General features: G+C 36.4%; 1 protein-coding gene across 1 annotated transcript in view; it reads right to left on the reverse strand.

Moving 5' to 3' along the window:
• Positions 1 to 17,589, reverse strand: part of LOC135716097 (sortilin-related receptor-like) — a gene marked incomplete at its 5' end in the record, with an annotated part of 80,490 nt that extends 62,901 nt beyond the window's left edge. Inside the window, 3 exons of the mRNA XM_065238916.1 lie at positions 16,516 to 16,647; positions 16,994 to 17,392; positions 17,560 to 17,589. Coding sequence (XP_065094988.1) covers positions 16,516 to 16,647; positions 16,994 to 17,392; positions 17,560 to 17,589 — 561 coding nt within the window. The remainder of the gene's footprint in view (positions 1 to 16,515; positions 16,648 to 16,993; positions 17,393 to 17,559) is intronic.
• Positions 17,590 to 22,445: the final 4,856 nt, after the last annotated feature.

Consider the following 22,445-nt stretch of genomic DNA (forward strand, 5'->3'; position numbering starts at 1 on the left):
AAGAAAATAGCCAAGAAGCATGGAATTCTATGTCGACTGAAAATCGATTTAACTATTGCCAGTAAAATACAACTATACAAATCAATCATCTATCCTCATCTAGACTACAAATGACCCAAGCCACCTTCAGATATTTTTTTTTGTGATTCCAAAACCGACAATTTAAATGATATATATCTTCAAAACATTCTGGAGGGAGACCTCGATTATTCTGGAAGGGACCTAGATAATTCTAGAGGGGAGCAAGCATCCTAGGCACCCCCATATGCAACGCCAATGTGAATGCTCTTCCAAGGTCTCTAGGAACTCTTCTCGGAATTCCCTTGAAACACTCCTAATAATTGCCTAACAATTTCTTTTGAACTATCCTTATAATTCTCTTCAACCAGTATTGAATCGATTGTCGTTGAGGGACCGTCCAGAATGGTTCCTTTTCCCTGCCAAGGTAAATAATAAAAAATAAATCATTTGTATGTTTTTTTCTTTCTAATAATCAATCATTTTTTATATTTATTTTCAGAGTCAGTGGAAACAACCAGTTCTGAATCGATCGTTACTATCTAAAACGCACCTTTGTCGGACGAAAATTGATTCCTTATACAACTTAAGGATAAATATAAAGAAACAAGAGTCAGCAATGAGCAATACAGGATTTTAACCACACTTCCCAAAAGTTGGTCTACGTATAGAATTATGAAGGAGTTCAATGTTTCCCAACATATGGCCAACCAAGCAAAAGCACTGCAGCAAGAGAAAGGAATAATGTCGGTGCCTGTAAAGAGGTTAAGCAGAGCTTCATTAGGAGAACAAACGATAATGCTTGTTCGTGATTTTTACAATAGTGACGATATAAGTCGTGTTTGTCCGGGGAAAAGAGATTATTTAATATCTAAAAAAAGATGAAGGCGGAATCAACGTACAAAGAAGATTAGGTTTGTGTAACTTGCAGGAGGCATACTCCATTAGACTGATGCAAATTTTGAAATTTTCGCTCCACAGTGCTTAAACGGTTCCAAATCGGGTCCTGATTAGTCTCCCAAAATTTGAACTCATTTGATAAGAAACTGACTTGGCACAAACCATTTGAAGTTTATATGGAAATTACTATAGGAAAACCAAATGTTTTGTTCATATCCATCTAACAATTTACCGTATCGCTCTGCTTTAAAAAATGATAACTGAGATCGTAGAAAATTTTCTCAGCTACAACTTTGTCTTGAACCACTTTTCAATATAATGTAAGCATCAAAAGTTATCAATAATTCAAGCCACTATTGTCTTACGATTATGCTCAATCAACTGTTCAGCAGGCAACATTGCTGTTTCTGGCGCTTGGAATAGAGCACAAAAATCATGGCTACTATGTCACACTGCAAGATACAGTGTTGCTCACAAAACAGCGGCTTGATCATGCCATAAGATTATCAATCTCTAAAACAATTAATAACTATTTTATTTGACGTTTGGCTCAACAACTATATTCTGCTAAGTTGAAGCTGAGAAAATTTTCCATAAGTATAGCTTTTGAATTTTTGAACAGTGCAATATGGAAAAAGGTAAGAAGACGATGAATAAAAAGTTTGGATTTCCCATAGTAATTTCCATATAAAATGGTTTGTGCCAAGTCAGTTTCTTTTCAAATGAGTTCAAATTTTGGGAGACTAATCAGGACCCGATTTGGAACCTTTTGAGCACTGTGGAGCGAAAATGTCAAAATTTGCATCAGTCTAATACTCCATCTTTAAAAATACATATCCTGATATTAAAATAGGATTTTCCATGCTCGCCAGTAACCGTCCGAAACACTGCATTTTGGCAGGGACAAGTGGCACGCATACCGTATGCGTTTGTATATATCATCAGAACTAGAGATGAACTAGCCTAAGGCTAAAAATCTCTTAAATAAAGAATTAAAAAAAAAATAATATCATCAGAACGTTCACTTATTTTTAAAACACTACAAAGCAGACAATCACTCCCAGATGGTGTCGATTCCTATCACGATTTGTTTACAAAAATAATTTGTCAAAATCCAAGTGAACAATGCTGGCTGCAGTGTTGCGAAAATTGTTCAGAAACGCAAACTTTGGCCACAGAACTAATGACTATTCTTAGTAACGGACATGTTGAATCAATACAATTCAAACAATGGCGTCAAATAGAGAGATGCATTATGGACTTAGTTGAAATGGACGCACAGGAATTTATTGATACTTTTTTAGAAAAATTATTCAATTTATTGCCGCATAACTTTATAGCTGAGCAACAGGCAAATTACTTGAAACACGTCAAAAGCAATTTGAAAGCTACAGAATGCATCATAATCTGTGATTTTTCGGAGAATTATTCTTTCGTTGTGCATGATACAGTTCAAGGGCGAACGCCCAATGTACTATTCACCCTTGTGCTATTTATTTTAAAGACGAAGAATCGAACGAGTGCCGAGTGGAATTTTTTCGCAACTTGTCATGGAAAGGGCCCTTGTGATGCTTTGGGAGAAGTTTGCAAGGCCACCATATAACAACGGCCCAAGAACTTTTTTCATGGGCTATTTCTAAGCCAGATTCAAAAATACACTATCAGTTTTTTCGGAATTCGATTACAATAAAATGAAAAGACAATTGTAAAACCGTTAAATACGTGTGAACCAAATTTCAGGGACACAGTCATTCCATAGTTTTAAACCTCAAAAGGAAAAGTATATTATTGTCAAACGGCATTCATTTTCAACGGAACAAAAATGTGTGAAATTGTAATTAAAGAAAATAAATGCTTTATGTTTTACTTATTTTTCTTCGACCTCGTCATTATTTGGAGCATTTAAGTACTTCTCCCAGAATTTTGATACCAAAATTTATAATGTCAAACTGGGGCCTGTTTTAAAGCCACGAAGACTTCAATAGGGGAGGGGAGTCCAGCCAAAGCATACGCTTGGGAAAAATATTTTAAAATTTTAGTAAAGTATACGAAGAGGAAGGTAGGATCTGCAATGTTTAAAAATTGGTCTACGTGGTTTATGGACAGCCCCCAGGGTGAACTGAATGTTGCACCCAGCTTGTAAGATACTCATAGATTTCGTTAGTTGCAGCTGCTGTGACTCGATGGAGACGCATTGTGAACTACCTTGCGTCTTCATCGTTTCCATGCACGTGTGGTGTATATATTGCGGAACAATGATTTTTTGTTTAACAAATATTGTATCTCCAAAACTACTTGTCTGACATCACTAATTTTTTGATATGTTATGTAAAATTAAATGATCTTTCAAATAAAAATAAGAAGTTGTTGAAGACCCTCGCAGTGAAAATCAAGAAAAAGCATTTGTAACGTATTTTTTTCATACAAAATCAAATATCTCTTAGTGTTTCATAATTTAACTTAAAACTACATTAAAACATCTTTCATTTAAAAGGTCAATTGTAAAAATAGGTTAAGAGGTTCAGAAGTTATGAAAAAAGGCATTTTTGAAAAAAATAGATTTTTCGGACCACTTTAACACGGAAATGGTCACCCTAATGGCGGAATAAAAAAATACCAGTCTAATAATTTTTGATAAGGAAGAACTATACCAATTTTCATGAAATTCTGAGACTCACTATAACTTTTTTCTGTGGAATTGTTGTATATATATATATATACATTTAGTTTTGTTTATTAATTTATTTGATAAAGCTCAACTGAATTAACTTTACAGAGCCGAGGATGCTTATTCACTATACAAAACATCGTAAAACTACAAAAGGTACAATACAATAAACACTTTATCTTCCGCTGTCCAAAAGCCTCCTCCATCGGGATCCAGTGGTTTCATTTTATGCTAGTATCGCCAACGAGGGGAAGAGTGCTTCCATTGCAGCAATAGACGTAAAACGTGGTCATCACTCACACACTCATCACGAAATGGTTGCTTTCCAAAGTCAACGTCGCATCGACCGAAAGAACTGCTGACGAAGAACAATGAGGAGGACCACACAATGGTTGCTGCCGAGTAAGCAGACGATCGCGTGACACACATCGAGAGGGCTGCTTCTGTCGACAGCCGAGTGAACCATATATATATATATATTTGCTAAGAAATTCCTTGTAAATTCGCGTCAAAAGATCATAAACTTACCGAAGTTTACCCCATATTTTTTTATGTGACTCGATTTGATTTTTCAAAAACATTGGAAATAGATATTGAAAATAATAAAAAAAAAAAACAGTTCTTCCCCTTACATTCCTTAAAAATTTACTTGTAAAAATACATTTTCTATGTCGGCTCGAAAAAAAAAAAGAAGTTGGGCTCTAAACAAAACCCAAAGGTCGATATTTGTGACTTTTGAATGTAGGTTTTTTTGTGGTTTTGTGTCAAGGAAAAATGTTTTACATATAATTACATATTTACATATAATATTTCAATATTTTTATCAAAACGTTATTTTTCCGGGGGTTGAGCTTCACCTTAAAATTTGCCTGGAATTCTAATCACAATAATTTTTAATCAGAATTTGGAGATATCCTAGGTTCAGTATCTCTCCATTGTTCAGTATCTTAGAAATTATGTAAAATCCTTTTCTTGACAACTGCTACCATCAATGGCAGGTATACATGAAACAATGCCTTAGAAAGCGACAGCTTCCGGTTCTAAAGCCGCTCAACGGTTCTACGCTTTTCTAGTCGGATTTGGCTTCTGCCATGGATGAAGTGGTTCAAAATATCTCAAATTGTCAACAATGAGCTAGAGATGTAGAAAGCACGGAAAGTACACAAAAATCTCTTAAATTAATTGTTTATTTTAATTTCCTGACAGTTTCGAGATAATGAGTGATTTTTGGTGAATCATTTTAACTGACGAAATTTTGGTAATACCTGAGATTAAGATTGAGTAGACTATGCAGAATAGCTGTGTTGAAGACCGCAAATCGATGTGACCTCTATGCAAACCGTTATTTAAGGAGTGGTTCGTGATTTTACTACAAGCAAATTAATATTTCTATCCGTTTCCCATACATTTTTCACCATACAAACTTTAGAATTCTCTTGTAAACCACATCACAAGCAAATTCGTTCAAATTTGACACATTTGTTGGGGACCTCTATTCACCATAAACTAACGGTTTTGGCACAAATAATTTTGTCTTTCTAAATACGGTTTTGATTGCATGCATGCATTTGATATTGATTTTTGAACGATTGCTTAGCCTTCTCATAGTAGATGCCGAACTTTCAAAATTTGACTAATGGAAACCCATCCAAGAAAAAAATACACTCAATATCAGTCTTGAATTTTAATATTGTCAGGAATTCAAAAAGTTCTAGAACATTAACTTGAGGTTCGATACATTATGAACAGTAGCGACAAATAATCTAATTGAATGTACGGATCAGACTGAATCGTGAGAAACTTTTAATCTTTTTTCACTGGCTTTTCTTCTATCAGTCTATTTGTTTCCGCATCGTGTATGAACAAGGGAAGAGCATGGAACAAATCCAATCATAATTATCAGTTATTTCATACACAAAGTCACGCAAGGCAGGCCCAATCCTTGCATAAAATATTATATTTTAAATAGTTTTTCCCTTTCTGTTTATGACCAACGTCGCCACGGCAAGGTTGGTAGGAAATTCATTCCGTCTAACTTTAATTGTTTGTCTTTGGGTGCTTCCTTTTGTCATTTTGCGCTTTCGTGACCAACTTAATGCTCACAATAAAAGTGCTTTGCTCAAGCGATGATATAGTCGGATAACTTCAATCAAATTGGAAAATTGATACTGCCAACAAAACGGGAACATGCCCTTGCCACTGTCGGCGGATATTGATCGATAAATCGTACAATGAAAATACTTACTAAATCAAGATAGAAATGACGTACCTGCAACGAAAAGAGAAAAAAACACAAATGAAATGTTAATGATATGATATTGATTTTGATATCGGAAAAGAAAACCGAGCTGGAGATGTTGTTACCATTCCAAAACGCTCATTCAGGAAAGCTAAACTCTTTGGTCATGGTTTTCCCGACTGAATGATATTGGTATGTACTGCCCGCTATGGTTAACACAAGACCGAAATCTTACAAATCTCATCCCGACTGCAAATAATGGGCAGCAATCGTCTAGCAGAGAAACAACAATTCACATCCGACCAAGTGGTGGGTGAAAAGCGAGAGGAAAAACCAAATTAATCATAAATTTACATTTCTAGTGCTGCCCAGTTTTGCTTGGTTGTTTTACTTCCACTCGCCTTCGATCAAAAATTTCCCGCTTAATGAAGGGAAAGAATCAGCAACTGCTTTGAATCATGGAAGATGGTTACTACCAAGCGGTTTGTTGGATTTTTTTAAAGTTGATATGGTAGGGATTTTGTAGGGAATCGGGAGCCGGAAATCAGACGAGTGTTGTTTGTTAGCTATAGTATTTAATATGTATATTGTATACGTAGAATATGCAAACAATTCAAATAAAACTCAAAGATGCCCTCTTTTAAAGGAATGAACCCTGCTCTCTACGTTCTTCCAGAATATTTGGAATTATCATTTAATTTTGTATTTTTATTCAACCTAAACAATTATCAGCTCCTCTTCATCATAGGTTCACCTTGAAGGATTCAACTTACATATCACTGCAACGCATTTAAAATTTACTTGATTACATCAAAACATTCGTAAAATTCTTTTAGTTGATACTGCTTTGCACATTTTTTTACATTCTAGGTCACACGAGTACTAAGCAATAGGCTGGAAATAGACTCAAAAGCGTACGGAGAGACGTGTGGACTTGCTTTATTCATATTAATTACTTCAACCAATTAGCGCCACATGTATGAAGCCTCCTTGACGGCGGCAGTATGACCTATACTGACGGGAGATATATTTTTCTATGCGGATGCACTTTCAGGACTGCAGAGATAGCAAAAAGCAGAGTGTTTGATCTGTCTTATGACGAGGATAACATTTCCCGAGTTATGCTGAGAGCGATTTTTTTGAAGTTGTTTCTGGTACTCTCGGAAAACCGTACCATGTGTTAGAAAGTAGATGGCAGACATCAAGAGGAATATTTAATTTTTCCCGAAATCAATGATATGTTGAGCAGCCACTACTACAACTTCAAGCTTTGGTCTGCTTGTGAAAAATTGAGCTCTTGACGAATAAAATCCAAAATAACTTAGCTGCTCTAGAGTTAGTGGCAATATGCTCAAGCAATTTTTTCAATAGAGTAGCAGTGAAGCAGGTTTTAGTTATCGACGATTCAAAATACAATAATAATGAGCGAATTATAAATACACAATAAATAAACACAAAATAACCAACTAATTCCCATTTCTTATTAATCACATTAAACATGGCATGGTAGGTTATAAGCAAAAAAAAAAATTCAGATGAATATGTTCTTATCTTATTTTATAATAAGTATTATTATTTTAGTGTTATTTAAAAAAATGCTGTTGTTGATCTATTCAATATTCAGTTTTACTTAGATTCGGATAGTTACGCCACAGACAAACATACGTAACTCTTTGAAAAAGTTTTTTCTTGAAAACATAGTATCTCAAAACATAGGACCTCAGTAACGACATCTCTCAGGCTTCTCGCGGAAAACAAGCTTCCTCCCTAACTCGAAAAAAATATTGCATGAAAGTTCTATAGAATGTATAGAAACGTCAAAGTGATCCGATGCCAGCGCTACGGCGAGTAGTTCGCGAAACTGATAATATTCAAATCAATTATTATTGGGGGATTAAATTGTCCTAGAATAGGGAAAATAGCCTACATTATTCAAAATTGCATTAAATTTCTTAATATTACCAGGAAACTTATAATCTTGAAACATCATAATGGATCTAAAGACGCTAGAAATGTCTCAAAAAGTCACTATTAAGCTTTCCAAACTATGAGTTATTCCTAGCAAAAAATCTCTGCAATCTTTAATTGCAAAGATTAATTCCCTTTATACAACTTTTCAAGATTCCAAATTGACCTTGAAACACCAAGAAAGGTTGAATTTAAACGATAGAACAGCCATTAAAACGCTGTTCTAGATTGTTTGTTTATTTGCCATATAATTGATCAAAATTCTTGAATTTTCTTAAAATTTCCTTGAAATCAATTAACTACAATGCTACATCTCGGTCTAGTAAGAAGATATCCAAAATTGTCTTTCAACAAAAATCATCTACATAAAATTTGATACCTAAACCATCTATTTGCAATAACTGCAATCATTTTCAAGGCCCATTTTTGTAAAGAATATGCAATTTGTTGTCTCTATAATAAGCTGTATCATTATTGCTTTCCACTTCTGACATAGCGTTCCCCCGAAGAACGCATTGCCCACTGAGTTGCACCCATCGTTTTTTCTCGGTCGTCCGGTCGACCGGTTCAGTCGGTCTGATTTTTTGCATGTGAGTAGTCAATGGAGAACTAGTAACTCGCAGAAAATCAGAGCGCTTGGTTGAAAACCCACCGAGACAAAGCGATGGGTGCAACTCAGTGGGTAACGCGTTCTTCACGGGAAAGCTGTATTCGGTTCGTTGATCGCTTGTCATTTTGTCATTTGGAGATATTTTTGATTCCTTGGGCGGGATGCGTTTTCAGCTGTAGTTTTTCTTGCAAAAATGATCACTAGATTATTCCTAAACAACAATAATGAAATGCCAAGGGTCGTTTGACTAAACGCAATAAGTCATCCATTAATTACGTAACGCCAACAATCAAAATTTCTGACCCCCCTCCCCCCCCCCCTTGTAACAAATCGTAACACGAAAAGTAACCTCTCTCTATTCACGACGTACTGCTCTTAAATAAAAAAAAAAATTTGGTTGAAACTTTTTTATATCCAGGTAGTTTAACATATGGGTGCAATAGTGAAATTGAGGGTAAGTTTATTTTGCTCCAAATTTTAAAAATCCAAATCGGTGCACCTCTCGGTCAAGCACTACATTATTGTCTGAATATGTGAATGAAACTACGGAAAGCATTAGGCACTGTTTTCATAAGAGAACTAGTCAAAAAACCTAAATATGCAACTTTTTTTTCTATACAGTGTTGCCAAATATTTTTCATTTACGTTTGAAAATTTAAAAAGCAAATTTTCTTAGATTTATTTTAGTTTAGTTTATTTTAATTTCAAGTTTGATGACAATTCCTAAAATATTGCATTTTTTTATTTTCTTTTTTGCACCTTCTTTTCGACTTATTGTTTTTAATATGTTGGAAATAAATACATATGGAAGATAAGTGTTATTTACAGTGTTGCCAAATTTATAAATTAAATCCTCAACAAACAGTTTGTGTTGATTAAAGTCTTAATAAGCTACTTTTTAGCTGAAGAAGCATAATTTTGCCTTAATAAGCTCTTATTCTGCCTACAATGTTTGTTGGGATAGCGACTGCAAACTTTAAATGTGATTTTTTTTAAGTAGATGCCATCAAATATCTGCTTTGTAAGCACCATCGTGATCCACAACTTTGTTTTATTACATAAGATAGATTAACTGACACAATTTTCAAATCATAGAATAGGTGATATAGCATTTTGGAAAATAATAATACAAAATATAAGAAGGAGATTTTACAATTTTTTGGCGCACTTTCTAAAGCAATGCATTTTAGTTCAGACCTATTCTTTTGAACGAATAAAGAAAATAATTGAACAACAAATCTACAACCAGGGATTTGTAGTACAGTGTTTTTCAGTGTTTTTTCAGAGATAATGTAATTATATTTTTTATTTTATTTCATTGTCAATTATCTTAGACAAACAGTCAGATCACTTCACATACTAATCACACATTTAATGGTGTAGTCAGTAGTGTAGTCACAAGCGGCACGTATAGCGGATAGCGCGGAATGCCCATATTCAAAAGTTAAACGAAGCAAATAAATTCAAGATAGAACATGAAAACACATCCATTTTGCTTGCAAGGCAAGTGACGGCATTTTTTTATCTCTGTTTTTAAACTTTATAAAAAAAATCGTTTTTTTAAATATTTTTTTCTTTGTTACGTAACGCAAAGCTTTGCTCCTGGCTCTTCTATGTAACAATTCGTAACGATGGAGTTGAGTGCCCTCCCCCTATAAGCGTTACGCAATTTATGAACGCTGCCTGGCTAGTTTTTAGTTGCGATGTCACCCAATTAGCGAGACGAGAAAATCCCTAACGAGCGAATGATAACTGTATTTGAATTTTTAATCGCATTTTTATCAAAATAATCGACATGCAATTAAAAAACCTTTATTAGGGAACCATTCAACAGAATTGGTTCGTTTTAGTATCAAAATGGCATATTTTTTGTTTTACAAAACAAAAATGTCGACCTACGATATTTACTATAATGGATTCTCATTTTATTTTTATTTCAATTATGTTAACATATATAAAATCAATTATTGACTAGTTTTATTGTTTTCATTGATTCTCTTAAAATCATATGGTAGCTTTTAAATGTTCGGCCATTTTCTTTTTTTCAGTTATAATTGGTTGAATACATGAATACAGTGCAATATGTTTTGATAAAATCTAAACATATAATTGAATTTTCAATTAAATGGTGGAAATATGCTTGCTCTAGCAATTCGGTTCAGCATTACAACGTATAACGAGATGTTTTCACTCTTTAACCTTCATCACCATATAGCAGTTTCATTCCTTGATCATTTAAAATTCCCTCATAATATTTCATTCCTTTTTATACTTCGCCGGCATCCCCCGCATGAGGCAAAGTTGTTTAGTTGTGTTTTCCTATCACTCTGTGCTAAATTTCTCGCGACTGGAGCTGTAAAAACGCTACCATTTCAGTAGAGAACTATGTGCAATGTGAGATGCTCGCTGTCGCCGACGACCTCGGATACACAGTAGCAAAAGTTCCGTTTGCTCAGAACAACATTGGTCAAACCGGGGTCTATTAATATTATTCGTATCTTCATTCTCCATCTCCTTCCGCAGCATCCATACGTAATCTCCTAGCTTTATCTGGGTTAGGGAATCATGGAACAACTCACTCTACCGAACACCAAGCGGGCAAAATACACCATAGAGAAGACGTTTGGTTTACATTAGTCGCTCAGCAGGAGCCCTTTTTGCCGCGCATTCACCAGAGAAGGGGCGTTTCAGATTCAACGGGGCGGGATTCCGATTCCGAGTGCTGGTACAATTATTTTCTATGGAGTTTACGATTTTAAGCTAACCGGCAAGGTCTTGGCGCAGCGGGATGGATTGTAGAATATTGTGTGCTTCGAAAAAGTCGACCGAAAAGTTGAAATTGCTTCTTTTTAGAGAGATTGATATTATATTGGCAAAAATATGGTTCAACTGCATTTGAATGAATTGCAATGCCCAAATCCGATGAATGAATAGCTTATATGAAATTATGTCCGGGCTGTAGTAGTTCAACCTCTGAAGAAAAATATCTTGAAACTTCGAGCCATTGGAATCCAAACAATCCTATACACAGGATTCTCGTGGCTAGAAATCGTGACTAGAATGATGTTTCTACCAGAGTGTTCCAAAAGAATGTTTGGCCCCATCAGTGTGGTCCAAAAGTTTGATTTAGCAGTGGGACTAAAGCTGACAGGGCTTGAAAAACTTTATCACTAGAAATCTTGAAAAGAATAACCTCAATTGGATTACCACATAATATCTTTGGGCTTACATTACATTTATGTATTATCGTAAATTGCAGCAATAGAATTGTATTAAAATACATCGAACAGAGCCTATACAAAATTTATTTTTTGGCTATAGATTAGCTTATACAGTCAAATATTACTGTATATATATAGTTAAACATAACCTTAATGTGCCTTTAAACAGCTAAATTAACCGGTGAATTTTGTTTAATGGTCAAAGATGGATTTAACATACTTACGACAGCTCGACCTCCTTTTTCTATGGAAAAAATAATAGTTTTCATTTTTAAAATACTGTAGTTTTTTTTATTGGATATCCTTGCAATATTGAAGTGATTTCTTGTACTGAGAATGGGATATCCACCATTTTAACATGCCCCATTGTACTCATTTCGATTTGCCCCATAGGGTGTAAAGTGTGCCTGCGATTTGCATTGAGTGTCGGAGATTGTGAGTTAGCTGAAGGATGTCTCGCTGGATATGCCCAAGTCTGGACGGGCGGTAGCTGGTGGCCGTGAACGGTTCCTGGGGAAAGCACTAGATGCGAACCTTCTCCCAGATCACCATGGCAATATAGGAAGTATCACAACAAAGGTAATTGCTATTAGATATTTTGCAAACAGTGACAGATAGCGGACATGAAGAGCCAGTGGAGGTGCCGGGAAAAGGTGTTTATCCTAGACAAATGGTAAGTTACAAATTCTCTGTTGTCGTTGTCGTAGGCGCCGTCGTAGTCGCTGTCGTAATCGCCGTCGTAGTCGTAGGCAGTACCGTTAGTATATTTAAAATTAAACATCAACCGCGTATTTCTGTTGTTCATTACATTCCAAGTGAAATTCGAGAACGTAATTTCATTTGAATAGCTTGTTTAACCAGGTCTTAAACAATCGTCACGTCGGTCATAGCTTGTTATGATTGTCTGAACCATGCGTAAAGAGAAAATCGAAACATTGAACGTCGCGTGAAAGTGGATCTTAATGAAGGCCTAAGTACTCTCTCGTAGCTTTTAGTTTTAGGATTTCAAAGATCGTCGGTTGCACTGGCTTGCTTACCTGAAGAGAAAAACGCGGTCCCAGATCCGTTCATATTAAAAATATTAAAATATCGCTTGTTTATCGTGTATTTTGTAAAACTTTACGTTGTCGTCGGTGCCGGGTTTGAATAGTTATAAAAACTTGAGTAACGCTATAATGTGATATAAGAGGCTCGGTGGCCTTAGAGCAACCGTTTTTGCTTACTGAGCAGAACATCATGAGTCTAATCTCAAGCCCATCCACATTCGAGATTCGTCAATGATTAAAAAGGAGCTCGTCTGCCTAGTGGCAAACGTTTTTGCTTACTGAGCAGAAGACCGTGGGTTCAATCCCAAGCTCCTTCGCGTTATACGATCGTTAGGACATCAATTCAGCTTATCGTTTACCAAAAAAGAACAGAAAAATAACTAAAATAACTTAATGTTCGAAATGACGAGGCTTGCTTTAACGCTTCAGTGGCGCCAGCTAATTCTGTCCCTGTGGTTGCGAATACTGAATGGGGTCTTCCAACCTTCTACTTCAGGCAAATATGCGATTATTGATGTTCCAACGTAACGCCATCCTCTTCAGAGTTCACGGATATTCAACCTACACCGTTCAACGATCTCAAGGTATACTACCAGAACGTTTGTGGGCTGCGAACAAAGATAGATGACTGCTGTTAAATCCAACTACGATCCTATAGTTCTCACCGAAACCTGGCGTGATGAGCAAGTCCATTAATCACAACTATTCAGCAGTCTATTAAAGTATTTCGTAATTACTGTTTCCTGCTGTTGAGCCTAAGCTGTTTCCTAGATCCTGCTTTGGCCAGCACTTCTCTTGAGCAGTTGTGGGTCAAGATAACGACACCGCAATGAGCTATAAGTATCGGTGCCATTTGCTTACCTCCAGACCGAAAATCTGATTTGAGCTGCGTTGAGAATCATATCAGTTCGGTTAGATTAGACCACAACGATCTTGCTTTGTTATGAGGTGACTACAACCAGTCTGGGCTAGATTGGTATATTATTTAATCGTACATGCCTGCTTCTTGCTGTGTTCTTCTGGATGTTTTAATAGTACGTTCAGACTACAGAGTTATAACATGTTATAGCGCTATCTTGATGGTGGTTTCTGTGTTACAATTATTTGACAACCGTTGTTTAAACTGCTCAGTCTGGCAAATCAACTCGATATTGAACAGACACTCATGGCTGCATGATCTTGTGCTGGAGAATGAAGCTGCATTTGTCGAAATGGGGCTGCACCGTTGTCGAAACCACCAAATCTTGACGCCGTTCATCCACCGACTTTGCTGCTTTTAATCACATTCTAGCCCAGGCAGATTGGCTATTTCTTGACTCATGCTACTCCATTGATGAAGCCATGAACTACTTTGACGAGGTTGTGAATCAGGCAATCACCGATTGTGTCTTTCTGAGAAAACCTGCTCCGGAACCTGTATGATTTAATGCTAGATTACGGCACTTAAAGCGTTTGAGATCATGCGCACGATTATTTTCTTCAACCAATAATGAATCTCGATTGTGCAACCATTTTCTCTAAAACAACTACAAATGATGTATGCAGGCCAATTTTCGGCCCAGTCCAAAGCTATTCTAGTCGTTTTTTAAGATAAAAAGGAAAGATACTACCGGTTCAAGAATGTTTTCAACGTTTCAACAGCCTCGTTAGTCCAACCTACAGTAGAAATGAAAGACATCTCTAGAGCTGTGTTCAGTTTTGATATCTACCGCACCTTGGACATAGTCGACTGCCATCTAGGAGCTAAAATTCTCAAACGCTGTTGGTTCTGATGGTATTCCATCTTGCACACTGTCCCCCATTGCAGCAGCTTTGGACCGTTGCTATTCTCGATTTACATTAACGATATTGGACTGGTGTGGATACCAATCATTCTGTGCGGACGATGTCAAAATATATGTGGTGGTGCGATGCATCGCTGATTGCTTGCGGCTGCAGCACATCATAGGTAGTATTGCAGAGTGATCGATTATACGATCCATAATCAACCTCTGCAGCATGTGGACAAAGTCTGTGACCGAGTAATTACCCTTGACTCCGTTTTGATATTTAAGCTACATTACTTTATCTTCAAGATTTCCGCCGAGTTACGTGATCCTTACTGCCTAAAGGTTTATACAGTTTGATCATGGAATTCGGTGTAGTGGTATGGTGCCTGTAAGCAGTGTGGATAGCGAAAATTGCATCCGTGTAAAAGAAATTCGTGTGTTAGGCCCTTAGTCACCATCCTTGGAATGATCCAATGAACCTTCCACTCTACGAGGATCTTTGTCAACTTCTGGGTCTAAAACCGCTAGAACATAGGCGAACTATCAGCCAAGCAGTGTTTGCAACTATAGTACATGTAGGCGATATCGATTCTTCTGGAATTTTGGCTGATCTCGAAATCTGTGCACCACAACGAGTTCTTCGATCAAGGAGTTTTCTGCATCTCAGACCGCGTACTGCAAACTATGGCTTACACGATCCAATACGTTTCATGTGAGCCCATGTTTACCCATATTTTGATTTCAACAGAACAGCGGAAACCTTTTGTCTTCTTAATTCCGACCACAAGGTTTTCTACAACGGTTGATTCAACCATGATTTCAACATATAGGATGTGGGCTGGATGCTTATTCCGGTGTGTTTGGGAGAATGAGATCTTCGGAACGAAATTGACCCCAATGGTCTTGTACCACTTCAGAACGTCCTTGAAGTAGTGAAAAGAGGCTAGATCCAACCAAAAAATAGATGTAATGTCGGATTAAATGTCCCTAATATTGGCCCATACATAAATTCAGCAATCGACTAAATTTTCAATAGCTACCAAAAATATCTATTAGTACCGTTTCAATGACGCGTTCATCTAGATAAAATTGATAAATAGAACTTATCTTAGATCCCTAGGCCAACATTAAAGCCATTTCCCCTTTGATTTGAGAAACGGAAGCAGTAGTTTCTTGAGGCACTAATTAATGTAAACCATTTACGGTTGTAGTTATCCGCAAGAACAAATCGTCTGCCAAATCATGAATTTCTTGGGGAACTTCGACACTTGCTGTTTCTCGAGGGACTCTGAAACGTCGAACGTGTCTTTCGCAGTCACATACTGGTGATTTGTTTGAAGTCCGCTTTTACGTATGTTTTATCGTTCATCGTGTGGTTTTGTCAACATTTATGTGTACGGATTACGAGCCCGCGTTTTAGCTTTCCTATGCTGTCGTTCATTGCGGTTTGGTGCATTCTGAACCTTGAATAAACGTAGTCCTGCTACAACATAGTTGGGTTTGCGTTTGAAGGCAGCAACCACTCGCTTGTAATCTTCAACGCAGTACGGAACACTTTTCTTCACTCACTTGCTTCCGATCGACATGATTAACAGTAGATTGTTGGATTCACAATATCTTTCCCATGGCTCGGTGCGAAAGATGTGGGTGGTTGAGATGAGTGTACATTTTTTTTCTCGCGGACGCACCGTTCCTTCGACACCATTTTCAAAACTACTAGAAATTTCACAATGAAACTCACGCAGTTTAAACAATACCCGCTGAGGCCATCTCACCCAAAATTCCATTAAAATTAACCCAAAGGGCAAAATGTTACAACTTTTTGAAAGTGATGCAATTTAACTGTGGACACCTTTTATCCATTAAAATAGCTTAATAACCTATTCAAGTTATCATCTCAACCTTATATGATATGTTTGAACCATATCTGCTGCTATCATTTAAGTACCTCAACATTTTGTACATTATGTTTCAAAGAATCTTAAAATATCAATCCCACATAACTGCTGAACGTTGTTTATAAAAAACCTCCTAGAGGGGATATTTGCGACTAAAAGATAAATGTCTCAATCTTACCTCTTGCCGGTGGGGCTGCAGTTGGGCAGTCCAGCTCATCAGATCCGTCTTCACAGTCACGCACGTGATCACATTTCTTCGATTTGGCAATACATTTATCATTATCGCATCTGAACTCCTGGTCGGTGCAATCTGAAATAGAAAATAAAACAAAACGAAAGGTTTTACAGTACACTCTAAAAACAAAGTGAAATTTGGCGTAAACTGACGATTCGTTCATGTTATAGGGAATGACGGACACTGCATGGGTATTTGTTGTTAAGTTCGCTGTTATTATGCTGTATGGATCGATGGTCGTTTCAATATCTGCCTAGTTTTTCGATGATTACAAGCTAAAATGAACATGTGAGACAAACTTCAAACATACACTCGAAACACACTCACACAGGTAATGGAAATTCAAAGCAGAAGCGGATAAGGTGAAATTCAAGCAACAATGGTTAGCTGAACAGGCAAACTATCGAGCACAAACTGCTACCTATCGTAGTTGGAACCCCTGGTAAACATTCAGGAAGGTCTTCATCCGCGCCGTTTGGACAATCACGGACTCCATCACATTTTTGCACATCGCAAATGATCACATTCGAACTACCGCATCGGAACTTGTCGTCTCCGCGGCACCTATCTTCGAGGTAACCGGCAATACTTTGACTTGACGTCTCTACTGGCTTTTCCGTTTCCGCTTCAGTTACAGGTACATGATGGTCAAATCCGTTATCTTCTTCTTCGTATTCGTCTTCGTCTTTCTCGTTACGATCATCAATAGAATGATCGACAATTCCGTGACTCGTAGATGATACCGTGTAAGGCCTTTCACTGATAAAAGGAGTTTCAGTGAACGGATCAAGCGGTTTATCAGGACCAGGATCGTGATAATCTGAATAGGAAGAGAATCGAGTTTATTCCTCCAGTCGATGAAAGAATCCGAAATGATGTGGAAGCATGTGTTGATTTTAGTACTTCGATTAATGATTTTTTTTTTGGCGCACAGTTGGGTAATGTTTATTGATGAAGTTACAAATAAAAAAAAAACATGAAATATACCTGCTTCCCCATAGTCCTCGTCCAACGTCGCTAAATTTTGAAACAAAAGAATCAAAGTAATGAAATTAAAATACTAACAAAAGAACTGAGCATATTATTTTTAACATCGAAACAAAGTTGTGTCGTGGTGATCAAATTTGAACTTAATTCACTGTACCACGATCACAATCAGTGGTGTAAGAGGTCACCGTAGTCGATGTGTTTTATGTGATAATCGACTGCTTTTGCTTTTGATGGTGGTGTGAATTCTACTCCAACAGTTTCAGGGCGATTGACGCGCCCTTCTTAACAAACCATCCAGTAGGAAGCTTAATAAGTATTGCGAATTGTGTTATTCGATTTGTTGGAGCGTATCGTTGGAAGGAGAAAATTATTTTTTTCATTAAGGTTATTTTATCCTTTTAAGGTTCTACAAAGGGTAAGTAATTTTGTGTTCTTCTTCTTTTTTAAATATCATAAAATCATCATCATTAGTTTACACATACATTCATTTATTATGAATTCGAAAATTTAAAACATGTATTTCGTGATTTTAGATCGAAAATTTCCTGGGTAAAACACATTCACTGTATTTACTTACTTGTGTTCTTCGAAGTATAACACAATTAAACGCAATCGAATACACGAAACTCAAAACGACTGCTTCACAAAACTCTTGGTGAACAAAATTTATCACAAAGAAAACCATTTCTACTTTATTGCTTTGCTAGCAATCGTGAAAGTATCATTGAAACAGTGGTGCCAGATGTATTGCTTATAGCAATGAATTTAAGTTTAATAAAGATGAGTGGATGTATTTAATGGTGGATAAATATCAAAAACTGATTGAATAAAACATAAATTACCATTTTAGACATTTTACGGTCCAATAAAAAAAAATTACAGAAGATTGAATTCAACATTAACAGGGCTGATGGCAACAGTGCACGTAGCCTGGTATTCACTTTCCCGCTCAGGGGTGTAAACGAACTTGCATACAGCGCAGTCTGGCAGTGTGAATGTTTTGTCTGCTACATTCTTATCCACTAGGGATGGTTAAGTTTTCCACACCATTCCAGTTGATATTTTTGAAAAATGGGCTAATTTGGCGTGGGACATGCACTTCCAATGAATTTTACCAATACATTAAGACAATGATGATCGAAGAATATTAAAAAAAAGAAGTAAACAAAATAATGACCCTTTGTAGAACCTTACAAAGTACAAAAAAAAAACATAAAAACTTCTGGCTTTGGAACTCGCTCAACGTGAAACTTAACATGTCTAATTACATTTAATACCCTTGCCCAATAGACCAATACTTGAAGAATATATTGGAGAATATCAGTTTCCATATGAGGGCACTTCAAAGGTAAATATATCATATTGTTGTATTTTGTACAATGCGTGATTGCTCGTGTTACAAAAGTTGGCGCGAGTACTGAACGGAATGAGATTTGAACTCGTGACTTTGACATGATAAGAATGAAGGCTAACCACTACGCTAGTGCCGCCCCCTAAGTTGTTCAATCTGATGACAAAGTTATGCAGATAAATGTCTTAAAATATGGGTTGTGAGCTACTTAGCCGATAGCATATATTTGTAGCTGAATATGACATTTTGTTCTAGATCGCTAAGTGGTTTAGTATTGCCGCTAAGGCGATTTAATTGCAGGGTGATAACAAATATTTAAACCAAAATATCTTCATTACAATAAAAAAAATGAGAAACACTGAAGAATTTATCTTTTCAATTGATGATTAATCACTGACGGCAATCGGAGGCCAGAGAGAGGAGATCCACACCTGGAAGGAAGACGTGCCTAAAGATTTTTCACCTCAGAAAAATAACAAACGACCTCGGCTGGAATTGAACAGAGAGATAGGGTAAGATAGCAGTCACGTTTACCACTAAATCACCGGCGCCGTAATAAATTCCTTTTAGCTCACGTTCAATAGTATTCAATATCTGAATGTAAATAAATGATCATACGGCTACAGCGATTGTTGTTACTAGTTTTAATGTGGCATTTTTTTTATGTATTATTTAATTAATTACCGTGAAATGGATTTTTTTTTGCTAAAAATACACTTTGCACAAGGATTTCTGATTCGGAATCAAGTACCTTTCATCATCCCTTTCCAACGGAGGAGTTTGGTAAAGAGCAACTCTATACTTTCATTTCCTCATATATCACATAAAAATTACCATTTTAGTCTGTTATTTGAAATTAGCATCTGCAACTATGTAAAACGTTAACTTCACGCAGAAGTAATACAAACAAATAGTTAAAAGTACATAACTCTAGATGGGAGCTTGCCATCAATTACTGTCATTGGTCGAAAGGTACAGTAGCAGCACCTTCCCTACCCGTGTCTCCTTGAGATCGTCTTGTCGACGATGACAGTAGCATATACCGTGGTAGACGTAACAATAGCTGTAATTTCCAAACCTACGACTGGATGCCTCCCTTCAGATAACAACTTGAGTGCGGTACAATCGATAGAACTGTTTCAAACACATCATCGGTACATGAGCAGATCGGTGATCATCTCTTTTTGCCAGTTGTGGTGGTAGGGGAGCGGGGGGAATACCTCTCACCATCCCTCTCCAACGGGGAAGTTTGGTAAAGAAAGATGATCAACCCGATTTGTACCTTCTTAAAAGTTGTTCTTGCTCGCTTTCTACTCTTTATATACAATTTTCACACAGCCGTACTCTACGGGGAACTATCAACTTTATACTTTCATCTCCTTATCTGCCTTATAAAAATTATCACTTTAATCTGTTATTTGAAATCAGCATCTTCAACTATGTTTTTGTAGTCAAATTATTTTTCAGAAGCTGAACTATGAGTTTATGGTATATATATATATATATATATATATATATATTTATATATATATATATATATATACAGCAATTCCATAGAAAAAAGTTATAGTGGGTCTCTGAATTTCATGAAAATTGGTATAGTTCTTCCTTATCAAAAAATATTAGACTCGTATTTTTTTATTGTGCCATTAGGGTGACCATTTCCGTGTTAGGGTGGTCCAAAAAATCATTTTTTTTTCAAAAATGTATTTTTTCAAAAATTTATAACTTCTGAACCTCTTGACCGATTTTTACCATTGACCCTTCAAATTAAAGATGTTTTAATGTAGTTTTAAGAAAAATTATGAAACACTCGGAGATATTTGATTTTGTAGAAAAAAACTATGTTACAAATGCTTTTTCTTGATTTTCACTGCGAGGGTCTTCAACAACTTCTTATTTTAGTATTTTTAATTGAAAGATCATTTAATTTTACATAACATATCAAAAAAATAGCAATGTCGGAGAAGCAGTTTTGGAGATACAATTTTTTTTTTAAATAAAAAAAATATTGTTCCGCAATATATGCACCACACGTGCATGGAAACGATGAAGACGCAAGGTAGTTCACAATGCGTCTCCATCGAGTCACAGCAGCTGTGACTAATGAAATCTATGAGTAACTTACAAGCTGGGTGCAACATTCAGTTCAACCTGTGGGCCGTCCATAAACCACGTAGACCAAGTTTTAAACATTGCAGATCCTACCTTTCCCTTCGTATACTCAAATTTTAAAGCGTTTCGTTTCAATACTCCTCCCATAGGGCCTTTTCCATGACAAGTTGCGAAAAAATGCCACATGGCAGCAATGCCAAATTTTTTTTGCATGTTGCATCAGTACCTAAGAGTCCAAGCTGTACCTCATAGGTATATCACTCGTTCGTAGGCAATGACTTTTACATAAGCTCCAGCCCAATAGGCTTCGCGGTGTTAGTGACATTTGGAAATGTTTGGTGGTGTTTGTATTTATTCACAATATTCATCTATTTACCTGAAACAGCTGTTTGAAGTGACGTCATTGCTTACGAACAGGTGATATACCTATGAGTTACAGCTTAGACTCGTAGGTATATCACTCACTCGTAGGTACGATATAAAGCAGACAATCACTCCCAGATGGTGTTGATTCCTATCACGATTTGTTTAAAAAAATAATTTGTCAAAATCCAAGTGAACAATGCTGGCTGCAGTGTTGCAAAAATTGTTCAGGAAAAATTTTGGCCACAGAACTAATGACTATTCTTAGTAACGGACATGTTGAATCAATACAATTCAAACAATGGCGTCAAGTAGAGAGATGCATTATGGACTTAGTTGAAATGGACACACAGGAATTTATTGATACTTTTTTAGAAAAAATATTCAATTTATTGCCGCATAACTTTATAGCTGAGCAACAGGCAAATTACATGAAACACGTCAAAAGCAATTTGTAAGCTACAGAATGCATCATAATCTGTGATTTTTCGGAGAATTATTCTTTCGTTGTGCAGGATGCAGTTCAAGGCTTTCATTGGGCGAACGCTCAATGTACTATTCACCCTTGTGCTATTTATTTTAAAGACGAAGAATCTAACGATTTGAAATTTACTAGTTTTATTGCAATTGCTGATTTCACTAAACATAATCATGTCGCAGTTCGTTTATTTCTTACGCATTGTCTAGCGTTCATAAAATGTAAATTGCCAAGGTTACTTTTTCTCAGATGGATCAGGAAGCCAATATAAAAATAAGATGACCGCTTTTAATTTATGCAACATGCAAAAAGATTTTGGCATTGCTGCCGAGTGGAATTTTTTCGCAACTTGTCATGGAAAGGGCCCTTGTGATGCTTTGGGTATTAAAACGAAACGCTGCGAAAGCGAGTTTGCAAGGCCACCATATAACAACGGCCCAAGAACTTTACTCATGGGCTATTTCTAAGCCAGATTCAAAAATACACTATCAGTTTTTTTCGGAATCCGATTACAATAAAATGGAAAGAAAATTGAAAAACCGTTATATACATGTGAACCAAATTTCGGGGACACAG

This window comes from Ochlerotatus camptorhynchus, unplaced genomic scaffold (genome assembly GCF_037179485.1).
Source record: "Ochlerotatus camptorhynchus isolate MF236.1 unplaced genomic scaffold, CSIRO-AGI_Acam_v1.1 ptg001124l, whole genome shotgun sequence".
Lineage (NCBI taxonomy): Eukaryota > Metazoa > Arthropoda > Insecta > Diptera > Culicidae > Ochlerotatus > Ochlerotatus camptorhynchus.